The 16,297-nt window shown below is 35.3% G+C and overlaps 1 protein-coding gene across 2 annotated transcripts; it reads right to left on the bottom strand.

Annotated features, from left to right (window-relative positions):
- Positions 1–7,850: 7,850 nt before the first annotated feature.
- Positions 7,851–14,810, bottom strand: LOC125664897 (uncharacterized). Of its 2 annotated transcripts, none has more exons than XM_048897696.2 (6): positions 14,341–14,810; positions 13,081–13,164; positions 10,964–11,035; positions 10,404–10,499; positions 10,243–10,284; positions 7,851–8,101 (listed from the first exon to the last, which is right to left on the bottom strand). In XM_048897696.2, exons 1-6 carry the CDS (start codon positions 14,687–14,689, stop codon positions 7,968–7,970), a joined length of 777 nt encoding a protein of 258 aa, XP_048753653.1. In that variant the 5' UTR covers positions 14,690–14,810; the 3' UTR covers positions 7,851–7,967. The 2 variants fall into 2 exon arrangements, with proteins under 2 accessions (XP_048753653.1, XP_048753654.1); XM_048897697.2 differs by having other exon boundaries at positions 10,404–10,475; positions 14,341–14,801.
- Between the last annotated feature and the right edge of the window lie 1,487 nt (positions 14,811–16,297).

Below are 16,297 nucleotides of genomic sequence, written 5' to 3'. Positions count from 1 at the left end.
AACATACATCACAAGATATTGAACATACATCACAAAATATTTAACATTCATCACAAAATATTGAACATACATGTACATCATAAGATTATCGAATATAGCAACGTTTTACACGCCATACTTGTTTTCATTTATAATAAAAAAAATTAAAAAAAACAACTAAGATTTTAATCCACAAAAAAAAAAAAAAAAAAAAAAAAGAAAAAGAAAAGTAAAATCAGTAAATTTTCGTAATATCAAATTTTCCAGACTTTAAGTTTTGGTAAGATATTGATTAATCAAACAGCTGTGCCGAGTAACAAATATAGAATATAGGTGTGTAGAAATGTATCTATCATTATTACATGTATATCACAGAAGTGGGGGGGGGGGGGGGGGGGGGGGGTTAACTGCTTTGCCGTGGGTGACGAAAGGGAAAGAACCATTACAAAAATATAGGATAACATTTCATACGTAGTCATCTTTCCTTAGTCATAGACAGAGAACTTAGTATGTGTTCACTGTGCATAAGGAATATGAATTCTCTAGGGACACAATTTTGTTTAGTCAGTATATGAACAAATAAAAGGCCCATGGGTCATAGGAGTAAAAACTTCTATTAGAAGAATTGCATGTGGTTAGTTTTGAGTGACGTCAGTATTTTCTAGATGGGGGGTGGGGGGGTGGGGGGGGGGGTGTTGTTAACTGCTTTGCCGTGGGTGACAAAAGGGAAAGAACCATTACAAAATATAGGACAGCATTTCATACGTAGTCATCTTTCCTTAGTCATAGACAGAGAACTTAGTATGTGTTCACTCATCGTCGGATACCCACGGCTGATCTCGTCTACTACTCATTGTCAGATACCCACGGCTAATCTCGTCTTCTACTCATCACATCGTCGGATACCCACGGCTGACCTCTTCTTCTACTCATCACATCGTCGGATACCCACGGCTGACCTCTTCTTCTACTCATCACATCGTCGGATACCCACGGCTGACCTCGTCTTCTACTCATCGTCAGATACCCACGGCTAATCTCGTCTTCTACTCATCACATCGTCGGATACCCACGGCTAATCTCGTCTTCTACTCAGACGAGATCAGCCGTGGGTATCCGATGATGGTGTTCACTGTGCATAAGGAATATGAATTCTCTAGGGACACAATTTTGTTTAGTCAGTATATGAACAAATAAAAGGCCAATGGGTCATAGGAGTAAAAACTTCTATTAGAAGAATTGCATGTGGTTATTTTTGAGTGACGTCAGTTTCTTCTAGATAACAACTCAATGATCTAATAAAAGTATTCTTTTAAAAACGATTTTACGTGTGGCATCTAGGTCACGTGACCTTTAATGTTTCGGTTCATTACATGTTACCTTTTCTGACAAGTTCCTAATATTTCTTTACAATACCAAGTTTTGGAAAAGTGTCAAACTTATCTTTAGGAGAGAAAGGAATATTTTTAGAATTAGATAATTTTTTTTGGGTTTAGATGTTAAATACCAGGACACAGTGATACACAGCCAAATCTAATGTTATATCACTGCCAAGATCCATATAATTCAATCTTCGTGTCATTCCTATGTTCATCTTGATGGTCATGAACAACGTCGATTCCGGTAATTACATTTATATACCTAGTAAGTAACATTCATCGAATAAAAATTCTATGAACTTTTTTGTGTTAACACATTTATATGTAATATAAATGCATCACTATGTCTAAAGGGATCTATTGTTTTTCAATATTCAAATATAACATTTGACTTTCACCTCTGGTATATCCAGGATCCGTGTTTGCCCAACTCTCTATCTCTCTATTTTGTATTGCTTATGAGATTGAACACTGTTCAGTAACTTAGAGTTTTCTGCCTAAACGGGATACCGGAAGTGACGTTATTCATTGATTATCATTACTACACGGAAAGTGATTGCGACGAACTGTTGAATATTCCTGGATTTATGCGTTGATGAGGATTATTTTTTGTATGGTGGATCAATGACATAAATAGAGATATTGAATAGTTGTGAACAGTACACGTATTTATAAAGTACTTTTACCTTAACGGGTGGGAATTACGAATGAAATGAAAATACAATGTGTTGTGTAATACGTATATTATACTTGATTGACACATGTGTCCGATGCCAGATTCTAGATGTTCTAAAAATAGAGCTTCTAGAATATTGTTGTTGCTCAGAGTTCAGCTGAAAGATGATGTAATTAATACTTGTGTGCCGTAATACTGTAAAATGTTCTAGAAGAGAATTCTTCAGAAAATTAGTTTAGTATAAATAGACTGTAAAATTTTGGTAATAAGAACCCTGAAAGCACTCTACAGAATTACATTTGGAATTTTACATCTGGATTGGACTTAACGGCCGAATGATGATTGTTATTTACGTCTTGTCGAAAAAATTTCACTCACATTGAGACATCACCAACTGGTGAAGTATATCACAAATCTAAACCTATGCTTAGCGCTCAGGGTCGTAGCAGTAAGGGCTCTTTAACATGTCAACGCCTGCCGCGACACGGGATCTCCGTTTATAAGGTCGTATCCGAAAGACCTGTCATTCTCACTTCTATATGCCAAGTATTTGGCGGAGCAATCACAACATATTTTAGGTTGTAGGCTTGACTAGGCCATGGCACGAGCAGGGCTCGAACTCACGACTTCTCGGCTACGAATCGAACGCTCTACCACTGAGCTAACCCGATCGGTGACTTAAGGACCGATGGTGATAGCTTATATCCTCGTGTGCGAATCCAGTTCGGCAGAAAACCAGCATCTGAACTTTTATTAGACATACTGTAAATTAGTTAATTCTTATTGATATATTTTATGATTGGTTTCTGCTGGCCTTCTGTTATTCTGGCCAATAACAAGCGTCAATATAAAAATATTTTTGAATTTACATATGGAATGCACTGCCACGTTTTACTCCGACATACTTTACATGCAGCGCCAACGCTGAAATAATGTGAAAATATAGAAAATACTGTTTTATAAGGTACATTGCCTTCACACACGCACACACGCACACACACACACACACACACACAACTTGTTATATGTCATACAAAAAAATGGTGATTTTTTAATATTCATTAAATACTTGGAAAATTTTGTTTTGTGCACGCCTCGAATACACCATTTGTTAACTAAATTTAGATGAATGTGCTGACGTCATAATGCTTCCCAGTATGAGGACAATCAAGAGGTATAACAGTTGGAAAACAAATTTAATCCATTTAAGAACACCATGAACATACATAATACTTTGCCAAAAAATCCTTTAAAATCAATTTTTCATCTTCATAATTTTCAGAATGTCTATCTTTTAAATCCCAAAAAGCTGAGAATGCGATCCCTCCATCTTCTCCGCGGTCTCACCACACGGGGTTCTTCCGCAGGAGAAAGTCCCGTGGTGTAGAGGAAACTATACCGTAAAGGCCTTGGTTTCATGGGCTTGGTCTTCGATTCTTCGTTTTTGGTGGAATCCTGGGTATCGGGTACAAGTTTAAAGCTTTCTATACTGGATAGAAACAGCTTTCGGGGAATAAACTTTGGTATTTTCCCTGTTTCTAATGCCGCAAGCTCCCCAGGTTTGACCAGTTCACTTTTGACCGGCTGGGTTTTCTGTTTTAATTCTTGTAATTCAACAGGTTTCTGTAGACACTCATTTTTCATTTCCTGACTCGCATCTGAAGTGTTCACATGTTTTCTTTCTATCATTACACTGCCGTCATCCTGATGTAGTTTCTGGGCTGTTATATCTTGGAAAACTATTGCACATGCCTTTTCGACAATGCTCAGGATATATGCTGCAACATCCTCTGTTTTTATACCAAGTTCTTCGCCACTGATCTCAGGAACAGAATGTTTGATTTGTCCGTTTTCTGCGTTCAGAGAGCTCTCAACAGTTGTCTTGTCTTGTGACTCTTTCTCCAGCACTGCCTCTCCAGTTTGCATGCTTGTCTCAAACACATTTCTCTTCTTTATTTTCTTTGGTTTGTGTAACTGCATGAAGTATTCATCGTCAGCCCATGACGGTAGGAATAAAGAAACATTTGCATTTGCAGCTTTTAAAACTACAATTTTCGAGATGGTGTCCTCAACCTGCTCATAGGGTACAGAATCATTTTTCGAATCCTTGTCGTCTGCCATAGAACGGAAAACTTGTCCAGAAATCATCTTCTTTTGATTTTCCATTCGCTTTACTCTTATCTAATGTATCGCCTCCAAGCAAGCGCACAGTATGTTTATGTTTAATCGCAAGGGAGAGTGTGTTACGTCGTACACTTTATGACGTGCTGTACATTGTGACGTAATAATTCGGTGACGTTTAAGAAATCAGATATTTTCTGAAAGAAGAGCATACACTTTCACCCCTTTCTTGCCCTGCACAAAGCACATTCTTAGTGTGTTATTTGTAATGCCAGTAAATGCTTTAATATCAACCATTCTAATGTTTCATTTTATGAAAATAAATTCTTGAATTAAATTAAAGACCATTGGAATAAAAAAGAAAAGCACTAAATACTAAAGCAGCACCCATATCACACGAGCTTTCACCTCAGATAAGCTTTTTAAAAAACTAGGGTGAAGGGTTTGTTCACGAACGCCCCATAGTTATTGATAAATTTTCGTAAGACATAAAGTATTCATATGAATATTTAATTTGTTATAGGACTTGAAAGTTTGTTGTGATAGGGAATTTGGTCATATAGTTAAGGGTTCTATCTAAAATCGCATTTAATTTACTGTTGTATGGTGAAAATAACTAAAACAAATGTTCAATAAAATTATTATCTTTTTCTATGTATTGAGAATACGAAAACCAATACAAAGTCTGCAAATGGTCTCAGTAAAGCATTTAAGAGATGTTTTTGTTTGTTGTCTGTGTTCGTATCTATGAAAACGCTAAAGGATCTCTTCATGCCAAATATTCAACAGAACGATTAGAAATTATTCAAAGTGTCCATAAAATTTCTGGCTTCTAGACGATTATTTTACGATGACTATTAAGACTAATAGTTGTCGTAAAGAAGACGAGAAAATGTTCATTTCATGCGTCAAACAAATGAATAAGCAATTGTATCTATTCTTGAATTCAACAACAACAACAACAACAACAACAACAAAAAACCCAAGTTTCCGTTCTCAAAACTTGACGTGATTTTTATTTATCGTTTTATGATACATGTATGTAGCTAGTCTAATTGTAAAACAACGGTTTTTCAAACTTTCATAGCTAAATCGGTGTAAAAATTGAGCGAAAAGACCGGTCGGGCTAGGTACAAATTCTATCAAGAATAAAGATGTACAAGGGGCGGGTTCAGGAATTGAAATTAGGGGGCGCCACTTCATAAAGCGCGAGAAAATTCCAATGCGAAGACTGGTAAAATATTTAGAGCAATGTTGATCAAATCCGGAGATGAACGAACTAAGTGAAAAGAATCGTTAATTATATGTTGCAACTATTTATTGGTAACTCAATAAAGCATCTAGTCTTATATAAGATTTGAACTTAATTCGTAATGTACCACAGTCAACAGCAAGCTATAAACAGTTTACGCCTGTCCGATCGATCGATACGAAAATGCGTTTGTCCGATCAGTCCAGTCGATCGATTATGTATAATTTCTTTTCTGTGACGTTGCACGTGAAAATTTCTGATCTTGGCAGTTTCCGTAAAGTCACATGGTCTTATATTTGAATAAGAAGACCTCTAAATGGGATACATCTTCACAATGAAGCTCGAGTTATTTCCCCTTGAATACAGGTTGCTGTCCACAATTCATAGCGTCAATATAAGGATTTATTATATTAATATATCTGATAGTGATTAAGTGCCAGTTAAGGGTTTTTATGTAATTAATGAAAAATAATATGACTGCAAAATAACTTTAGTCATTGATTTTATTTATGTGTCCATTGTGTGGTTAGTTGTTGTTTTTTCGCAGTCAATAATGTTGAGTCAGATGTAATGTTCAAAAACTGTAAGGTATTAGTCCCCTACTTATTTTGATCAGGATCAAGATATCTTTAGCATATCATCAATTAATTATTAACTTTAATCAATATTTTCGACGACCAAAACGCAATTAGATATGCACAAATTACATGTGCAACCAACGCATATACATTACATTGGCGGATCTAGACGGGTACGGAGGTTGCAACAGACATGTCCCTTTGATTTTGGTTTTAAAAAGAGTGCAAGAGAAAGAGAGAGTGGTATCAAAGTATAGAATTTATATATTTCCGGGAACATTATTTCTGCATTGATTGTGGAATAAAAATCTATAAATTCAAGCAGTTAGGGGAGGGATAAAACTCCTGTAAGCTTACTAGTATGTTATCCGACATCGATTTTAACACACCGATTATTATTTTCAACATTCAACAAATTTAGTTTGAAAGGGGGGTGGGGTGAATTAATCACACCTCTTAGCAATATACGTTGTAAATTCGTTTGTCATTTAAAATTCGTTTTGAAAGAGTGTTTTTATTTGGTAGTTAGCCTATAAAACCCAATGCAAACGATAAAAAATACAAAATACATCTCACAATTTCAACACTTTTTCACTCCCAACATTTTCTATAGATCCGCGCCTGGACAATGTTAATTACATTTACATGTATATGGAATCCGTATCTTATGTAATCTTTCTGTTGAAATCTGGGTTGGTTTTTTCTTTTTTCCCGTGCGATTCAATATTTTGAAAATATTTTTATTATTATTATTATTATTAAAATCAAATTGTATTGTATTAAACAGCTCGACCTGCATTGAGTTACGTAGCACTAGGGGGTGGAGGTGGGGATTAACTCCACACTATTTTTGACACTGTTCTTTTCCCGCTATCATTACAGGGAAAATTGGACATTTTTTTAATTTCAATCTATAGGCTGGTTCCTTACCCCCCCCCCCTTTTTTTTTTTAAAATAGTAGTAGTGTAGTGGAAATATAATCATCAGATTATATTCCAAGATAAGAATTTTCATACAACTGTAAAACCAACTTCTTCTCCGGCTCCCCCCTTACAATACACGATGCAATGCAACGCGCCTGATTATATTTATAACATCACATGATCTTTCCGGCTTTCTGGTTTTTTAAAATTAGATTACTTCTAAAATTGTCGGGATTCAATGTAACACACGACTTGGACAGAAATAATCATTAAATACGGCTGTAACCCCCTCCCCACTTTCCCCAAACCTACCATATGACGAAAATCTTGGCAACATTTTTACGATACCCAATGTAATGATCAAGTTTAACATCAGTTCTCGTGAAATCCATGTACGTCCAGATCGATGGCCTGGCACACCCCGCATTTTCTGTCTTCTAATTATAGAATGTCTCACTGTGCGGAATGTATACTGCAAAAGTCTCGATATTTAAAATTCTTGTCGGAAGTTTTACATATACCATGTTTTATTTTATCGTGGTCATAATCATTCTTGTCCAAAAAAAAAAAAAAAAAAAAGAAATAAAAAAGAAAAAAGAAAGAAATATTTAAAAAACGTCATTCTTTATCAGTTAGAAAACACACGTCTCCCGCAGAAACGCATGAGTCTTCTCCAATTTTATATCAAATAATGTTCTTCCCGGCCCATAATCGATTTACAATTTGAATATCACACACACACATGGGCACACACACACCCGCACACACACACACACCCGCACACACACACACACACACACACACACACACACACACACACACACACACACACACACACACACACACACACACATACACACACACACACACACACACGGGCGCATAAGGAGGCATAATGACAGAAAAAACGTTGACACGGGTACAAAAAAATGAACTTATATATTAAGATAAATTTTTATGATTTCATGACAGTCATTAAATAGAAAAGAAAAATGATCCGATTTAACTCAATCACAAGTTACAGAAAAGGTACAATAAAATCCACACACATAACTGTCGTCAAGTGTCACACGGACTAATAGAATTTCTCTTCCTTTTCTCTCTGTGTCTTTTCACACCAAACACAAAACAAACCGCACACGATCCTACAGAGGCAAACAGCAGGGCCGACACCACAAACAGCGTCACGATACCTAAATCAAATAAAAGTACTGATACAACAAGTGTCACGATACCTAAATCAAATAAAAGTACTGATACAACAAGTGCCACGATACCTAAATCAAATAAAAGTACTGATACAACAAGTGTCACAATACCTAAATCAAATAAAAGTACTGATACAACACGTGTCACAATACCTAAATCAAATAAAAGTACTGATACAACACGTGTCACAATACCTAAATCAAATAAAAGTACTGATACAACAAGTGTCACAATACCTAAATCAAATAAAAGTACAATACAATGTTCTATGTAGCACCAATGTTTACCGTGACATGGGGCTTCCAGATTTAAGGTCCTTTACGAAAGATGTATGATACGCTAGGCATTACTTAGGAAAAAATGAATCTACCGAAACTGTGCAGATTACATCATTTGACATGCTAAAATAAATATATATGGCGATGCATAATCTATCAATAAGCAAAACATGTAATGGTTCCTATTTAGAGAGAGTGTATAATGCAATTTGGTGAGGAGGGTCGTGAAGAATGTGTTCATTCTTGGTATCAGAGCACGGTTACAGGGGTAAGTGTAAGACGCGCCATTAGTAGACCAATATTTACATTGGGATCGGTTGTCTTTCTTTTTGTTTACTTCGAGGTTAGAAACTTCTTATCTACTTATGTGTAACTTGTATGATTAATGTCAGAAGTCTTTTATCATGCAATATAAAAGATCAAAGTTACTAGTCATTGAGAAAAAAGGCCAAGAATGCATTGAAATAGATTGATGACATCTATTATTTGCTGTTTGTTTATGAAAAGAATCATCTGAATGTAAATGAAAAGAACTCGGCACAAATACGTATCGAATTATTTTGGCATAATTGAGCACGGATATAAATCAGTACGAACACAATCAAATTATTTAGACAGCACATATTCCAATACAAAATGTATGAAATCATTAACTTGCATACTTGTGCACACTTTTACATAGCAGATACGCAAGAAGCAATATTATGATAGAGAAAACAAAAATTACGGGGGTGGGCTACTCTTGTACAATGTTTTCACTGTTTCTGAACTATTTGAGTTTAACACAATTCTAACAAAAAGAGGGTTGGATTTAATTGTTTGTAACCTGTGCAGATTTTGACGTGTACAGTATCTATGATTCTATTCGAACACGTATATCTATAATTCTATTTGAATACATATATTATGATTCTATTAGATCACACTGTATCTATAATTCAATTCGAACATGACTCTATTATCATCAAATAACTTTTAAATAGATGACTTAACAACGATGCTGATTGGATGAAAAATTCGTTTGATTTCTTAGTAAAAAAAAATTCGTCCGGAGTTCATCTACACTAAGCACGCGGGACTACTTTTCTCTGGAATGCGTCTTCCCCATTCTCACAATGAGGGCGATTTAGTTGAAGAGGTGTTAAGCTTTTTACTTGATATTGAAATGGCGCCAAGTCGCATTCCAAGATTCCTACGACACAACCAGTGTTCAGTCTCCTCCAACACAATGCAGCATACATCCAGTCATCGATTGTTCTCTTCCTTTATATCTAATTCAGCTTTTAACCACTGCACCCTTAATTTGGGGGCATAATCCATTTAATTCTGCACAGTAACTCTACCTGACCTGAACGTATGTCGAGCCAGTTTTAGTGTTGTTTTCGTTGTTACATACATGTATTCCTATGCGCCATTTTTAGTGTTGTTTTCATTGTTACATACATGTATTCCTATGTGCCATTTCAAAAACGTTAATTAAAGCTCTTTGAGGAGAGAAACTATTTGTTTTCTATTTTAAAAACCCCACAACAAATGACAGGAAATGAAACTTATATGATTCTTTTCTTGATTCAGGTTTCAAAGGAAAATTGGCCGGAAAACTTTTTCATTAATGCGCTTTGCGCATTAATGAAGTTTTCCGGCCAATTTTTCCTTTGATACCTACATCAAGAAAAGAATTACATAAGCTTAATTTCTTAATTAACACTTATATCTATGAATCTATTCAAACAAATATGTCAATGATTTTACACACACACACACACACACACACACACACACACACACACACACACACACGCACGCATCACACACACGTATATATATATTTCTATTCGAACACGTACCGAATGGTCTTGGAAGGTATGTCTTTGACACTTCTGAAAAGGCTGCAAAAGGAGGCGTTAGAATAAATGAGATTCATGTTATTTAATGCTTATGAATATCAATTTGGATTTACTTGAAGACACGCTCATCTCCTTCTCTCTCTTTCAGTTTATGTTATTACTTTTTCTGTCCTTTGACATGGTCGTCAGTGACGTTGTTAACTCTGTTGTTTGAGGGGAAACTGGCAAAACAGCTGAAAAAAAACGCAGTACTGTTGCTGCAATGTTTAAATGAAAAGTAGTAAATGTAATATCTGAATAATTATATTAGCAGCATGTTTTTCTAACAGACCCCATGTCAGTGAACATTTCAGATAAAACTTAGAATGATTTTTCAAAAGGGCAACATAATAGTTAAAGCTGTATGATCCGATGTGTATGTATTAATTTTGTACATAATTACTTTAAAGCAGATTAATTAGTTTTTAAAGTTATTAACTTTCCCTTAATTACATGCATGTAGAAAACAGGGAGAAGACTATTTAAAATGTAAATATAGTGGGTACACACAAATTGTACAGTGTAAGTGTCTATAAATAGCCCCACGCGTGTCAGGGGAATTCCAACATGATGTGTATATTTCACACGCACCTGTCTGTTTAAGAATGTAGAAGATACGAAATGGATCACTCATTAGTAAAACTTATTTTAGAAACCATGCATCAGTTGTATTCGCCCTTACCGATGGAAGGACTGTTGCTTGTCCGTATCAAGGTTACTGGTGATGTTGTCTGGGACCAATTTTGCTGAATGGCTGTAAGATATTGATGGATATATTTGAAGAACTGGTTACGAAAAATAGCTGAATCTGATATGGCAAACATACTTTTGAAATGATGCCTTTTACGTCCCTCGAGACCTTTACTCTCATATCAAGGAGTCACCAGCTGTAGCATTTAGACCTATATTAAGGCTGTAGCAGATACTTTTCTCATATCTACACAAATAAAGTAAAGAGATCCTATGAATGACATAGTTACGTGGAGTTAAATCGTCTGCTTGTTAAGCATGACCATATCCAGTTACCTTTAATTACTGACGAAATTTCTTCTAAAAGAAAAATCGTGTGATTTATTCAATGTCCCCTTCCCAAAGAATTTAATACTTATGGCATCTCGTCCAGATGTTTCTCCGATGTAACAAGTGTCTCCACTGTTAGATATGAGACTTGAGCCTTTGTAGGTTTGGATATAACTGTCTATGGAAATGAAAGTAAAATCAAAGTCTATGTCCACTAACAAAACCTACTTGGAATCTCTGTTTACACACCCGTCGTTTAACAACTGTGCATTTAATATCAGTATCAATGTTCCTTTGAAAAGAAAACGCACGATTTTGATTGGGCCTAACTGGGACTCGGTAGAAGATCAGATGACTTCGCGTTGCACTGAAAGACTAACTTCATTAATCGGTTGATTTAGTTCTAATGCATACATGTAGAGAATATCTAATCAATTTTAAAATTCTTAATATGGCGTTTCTGGGCACAAGGAAAACGAAAAATAATCAGAAATATCAGAGAAAAATACTCTCTTTTCAAGTTTTATGAGTAGTCATGAAATATTAAAGTACATATAATTCCACCCTCGGCAAACCCTCGGGTTTTACGGTAACCGCTTTTCTGCAACCCTCGGGTGGAATTACCAAGTATATTCCATGGCTACTCATAGGAGAGTCTTATAATCTTTCACATTCCAACACATTACTTGACAAGAGACTTCTAAGGTTCTAAGGGCGGGTCATATCAGAGAAGTTGGATTACAATGCACTGTCTACAATATCTCGCATGCGTCATAAACTAAGGTGAATTATGAACCCGATGTATGGAAACATTTTGCCGAAACTCTCACGTGCTTTACCATAACGACGTCACCATCTATACTTATAGATTAACAAATGTTGCCAATAAACTCGGAAACGCTTGCTCCGGAGTTACTCCTTGCACCTTTAATATTGTTTCGTATGTGAGGTGAAGTCTGTAAGCTATAACAGAATCTTGTAAACTCGATCAGTAAATATCGTAAAATTAAGTAAAAACCTACTTTTGTTTTCGATAAACTATTCTGATATAGCAAAAATGAGAATAAAGTGGCGTTGGTGGATCTAAGTCAGTTTTCTTTTTAATGACATGTAAAAGTGCACGATATGAAGTAAATCTTCTGTTCGTCGATGCTTGATTTTGATCTTGCAGAAGAGATAAGTTTTGGTAATTGTTGAATAAATAAAATATGACTGTTCGTTTCTTTAATCCGTGATTTTAGTCTTGAATCAGCCTTATGAAAATTTCCAGAATTAAGAACCCAGAACGAGACAACGTCATAGACGCTTAGGTCTACAACACATTCTCGGGCCTTCCCGGCAAGCCGAGACGTTGCAACTGGTTTACAACATGATCAGCATAATATTGTGTAGGTGTTCATTGTTAGTTATACTTATAATAGTTTTGGCTAGGCCCATATTTATCATTCTATGAAGATTTATTATTAACATTACTTATATACATGATTTCATTCAACGATGGACACACACCCCTCCCGTGACCAACAATCTGACACATCGATAAATTCTTAAATACGATATTCATCTCATATTTTCAATGTTCTTATTTTTTTTTACGTGATTATAGAAGCCACTGTTACAGCTAAGACGTACATCATAAAACTGTGTGATGGCACCACTGATTACAAATGGGTCCAGAGGATAAATAGGAATATTGATATATACTTGCAAGTCTCTCCCTCTCTCTCTCTCTCTCTCTCTCTCTCTTCTCTCTCTCTCTCTCTCTCTCTCTCTCCTCACACTTTGTAGTTGCTGTGTCTCCAGACATGGTCGCAGCTGTTTCTGCCAACTTTGATGTTGTTTGAGGCGTTGATTTCACAACACCTAAAACATAATTTTAAATGACATATGTTATGAGTACGACCCAGCACTTTATATAGAGAGGTACCAAAGCTAGGAAGACAATAACGAAGACACATTTCCCCCATAAGTCTCCATGCTATCAAAATGGGCAAAATTGATTTCATTGCATAATTTTTGTGAATATTTTTTGTCGATGCGGTTTCTATAAGTAATAGATGTCTGTGTTGTCAGCTTTACAGGGTATAAAACAATGGTGTCATTTGTGTGGTTTTTATCCTCCGTGATAAACACAAACTAGACATTCATTTCTTATATTCTTATAGTTTGTAAATGAACTTGATTCGTTTTATGATTGCTTTAACTTTTGTGAATAAATGCTTAGTCTAGAGCCCCCCCCCCCCCCCCCCCCCCCCCCCCATCTACTGTGTGCTTCATGTAATTGTATGACATGTCTTGTGAAATCAAAGTAAATGAATAGAGTTTTTAGCAATTATGCGTTTTTATATTTTAGATAAAGGTTCAAACAAGAAATAAAATACAAGAAAACAGCATGAGACTCTTGCTGACAAAACATTGTATGCGTCAATGTGATCTATTAATTAATTTCTTAGATACACATTTTATTACACCTGTACTAGTATCTGAATTCAAGCTAATCATCACAAAGATTCATTTCTAATCTAGTCTTTATATACATTTACATATGAAATATATTCACAGAGATATAAATGATTCATTGCACGCTTAGTACTTTAATAGAATGTATTATCACCCCCAAAAAATTACCTGTAACGAGAAACGATGATTTTAAAACATTTTGTGATTCCAATTGGAAATTCAAAATGTCAAGTGTAAATTGTTTTCGTAATGTTTTTCCCTTTTAATTGTCTTCAAGAGTTTATCTAAAAAGGACTGTTTGTGCTCTATTTTTTTTTTTTTAAAAACGAGAGAGAAAGATAGAAAGAGAGAGAGAGAGAGAGAGAGAGAGAGAGAGAGAGAGAGAGAGAGAGAGAGAGAGAGAGAGGAAATATAGGAAAACATTTAGTGCATAGTTAGTTACAAGAATTACATTTGTAAATGCTGGGACACAACGGTTTTAAAACAATTGAAATTAAAAAATTAGTTTTCAAGCATTTGACGCCAAGGTTTTCAATTCTTGAAAGATAAAAATATTATTTTAATCGCGTGTTATTTTACCTGAGTAACATTTTTCCGTCGCGTGACAGACTTTCGTTTGATTGTAATCACTCTCCGTCATGTTGCACCTTTTTACAGCGCATTCCTCAAAAATGGTCTCAGCCGTAACACCTGACGGACAGCACAATCCGGGCAGACGATACCTGATTCCTTCACCACAACCCGTGGAGCAATCTGACCATTTAGCCCATAACAAAATATCACAATACGTTGATGCTGAACACTTTGATTCCGCAGCAGGAAACAAAATCAGAAAAAGTAGCAGCAAAGTCAGGTTTCTCGCCATTCTATTCCAGAGAACATGTGACCCTAGTGACATCATGATAGGTAGACGGTTCATGTAAGGCATACATATTGAGTATTTCAGACAGATAAAGACCCCAACCTTTGAATTTACATATTGTATTCAAACGCACATGTTTTATCGACAAATACGGAATTGCCTTTTCAATTACTTCAGTAAAAGAGAAGACATCAAATGCTATTTTTTGTTTTATTATCACCATCGATTAGATTTACACAGTAACATTTGATCATTAATTTACAATTTGAAGTAGATCTGATTTTGTTTTCTGCAACTAGATGCAGCACTTTTGCCTTAAGGATGCATGCTACACCACAGAAATTTGATATGGATGAAAAGTGGAGGATATGTACAACAATATTTATTTAGTAAAAAAAATACAGTTTTAGTTGAAAGCAATCTGAGAAAAATAAAAAAAAAAAACCCGTTGGACTCGAACACGCGATCTACAGTTCAGCAGTCGACGTGCTGGTGGTTTTTTTTCTCTCGTCGACGTGCTAACCTACTGAGCTATTCGGCTAGGCGAATTCTTTTTTTTAAATGAATACACTGTAAACAAATATTGCTGATATATATATTTTCATCCATGTTTTAAAAGGAAGTCAAACATCATGACGATGTAGAGTACCCCTTAAGTATATTTTTCGTTACAATTTTCTGCTCTGGCACAGTTTGTGGCATCTGTGTGTATCACTCTTCGATTGTTTGGTTTGAAAGAGAAAATAATCGAAGCTGATTGTGACGTTTACGTTTGACGTTATATTCCCCACGTTAAATGAATAGGCGGATCATTTAGTCATCCTCATATATCCCCCTTTAATATTTGATACTCGTTTATAATTGAGATTTTTTGTCGTCTTAATGAGCAAAATTAATGATTTATTGAGTATGAAGATATATGCGTGGATATTAAAAAATCATAGGCTTAATTAAAGACTGGGAACAAAATCTAAATAGAATTCATTGCTTTTTTCATTTTCTGTCCTTGACGTTCATGGCTATACCAGAAATCATTTCTTGAATCAAATGTTGAATCACCATTGAAAGATTTTATGGTGAACTCGATTGCTTTGTCTTTGTAAAGGAGAAAAATATGAAATTTAAACGTTTTTGATATCATAAATCAATACTAAGGCGAATGTATTAATTAGATGTCTTCTTCGTCCCGTAGAAACATGTATTAAAGAAGACTTTATCTGCAAATCTTTAAATGCATGCGATATGTTCCTATTAACAAATGCCGCTTTATTCTCAAGACATTTGTCAAATAAAGACCAAATTTATGCTTTGCTTTTATTGCCAATATAGGATCAAAACATAATCCGCAAAACGGGGTTATGTGGACTACTAAAACACATGTTCTTTAGATTTTGTTTTATCCTATTTGTAAGTAATTCAACAGAAGTATCGCCCAGTATGATACATGTAAACGGCAAAATCAAACGTGCTGCCTACTACGAATGTGGTATTTGAGAATGAAATATCAATGTTTATCAGCAACGATGAAACAGTAAAAATAACAATTAAAGTAGATCTCTACTCGACCTACGTCGCAATCAAATGTAGATGCGGAACAACGTTTCCGTTTTCCGAAATGTGATAATGATAACGTTTTGATTTTTACATGGCAGTATGAACTTCCAGGCCATTCTC

This window comes from Ostrea edulis, chromosome 1, assembly GCF_947568905.1.
Source record: "Ostrea edulis chromosome 1, xbOstEdul1.1, whole genome shotgun sequence".
In the NCBI taxonomy this organism is placed as follows: Eukaryota; Metazoa; Mollusca; class Bivalvia; order Ostreida; family Ostreidae; genus Ostrea; species Ostrea edulis.
This window is presented reverse-complemented; position numbering and strand designations above follow the sequence as displayed.

What these genes read in the sequence shown, in the direction of transcription:
- LOC125664897 (XM_048897696.2), bottom strand. Translation starts at nt 14,689, where the DNA reads ATGCCTTACATGAACCGTCTACCTATCATGATGTCACTAGGGTCACAT. An exon ending in AGACACAGCAACTACAAAGT is followed by an intron (nt 11,036 to 13,080) that starts GTGAGGAGAGAG and finishes AATATCTTACAG; the next exon opens with CCATTCAGCAAAATTGGTCC. An exon ending in AAGCAACAGTCCTTCCATCG is followed by an intron (nt 10,500 to 10,963) that starts GTAAGGGCGAAT and finishes TAAACATTGCAG; the next exon opens with CAACAGTACTGCGTTTTTTT.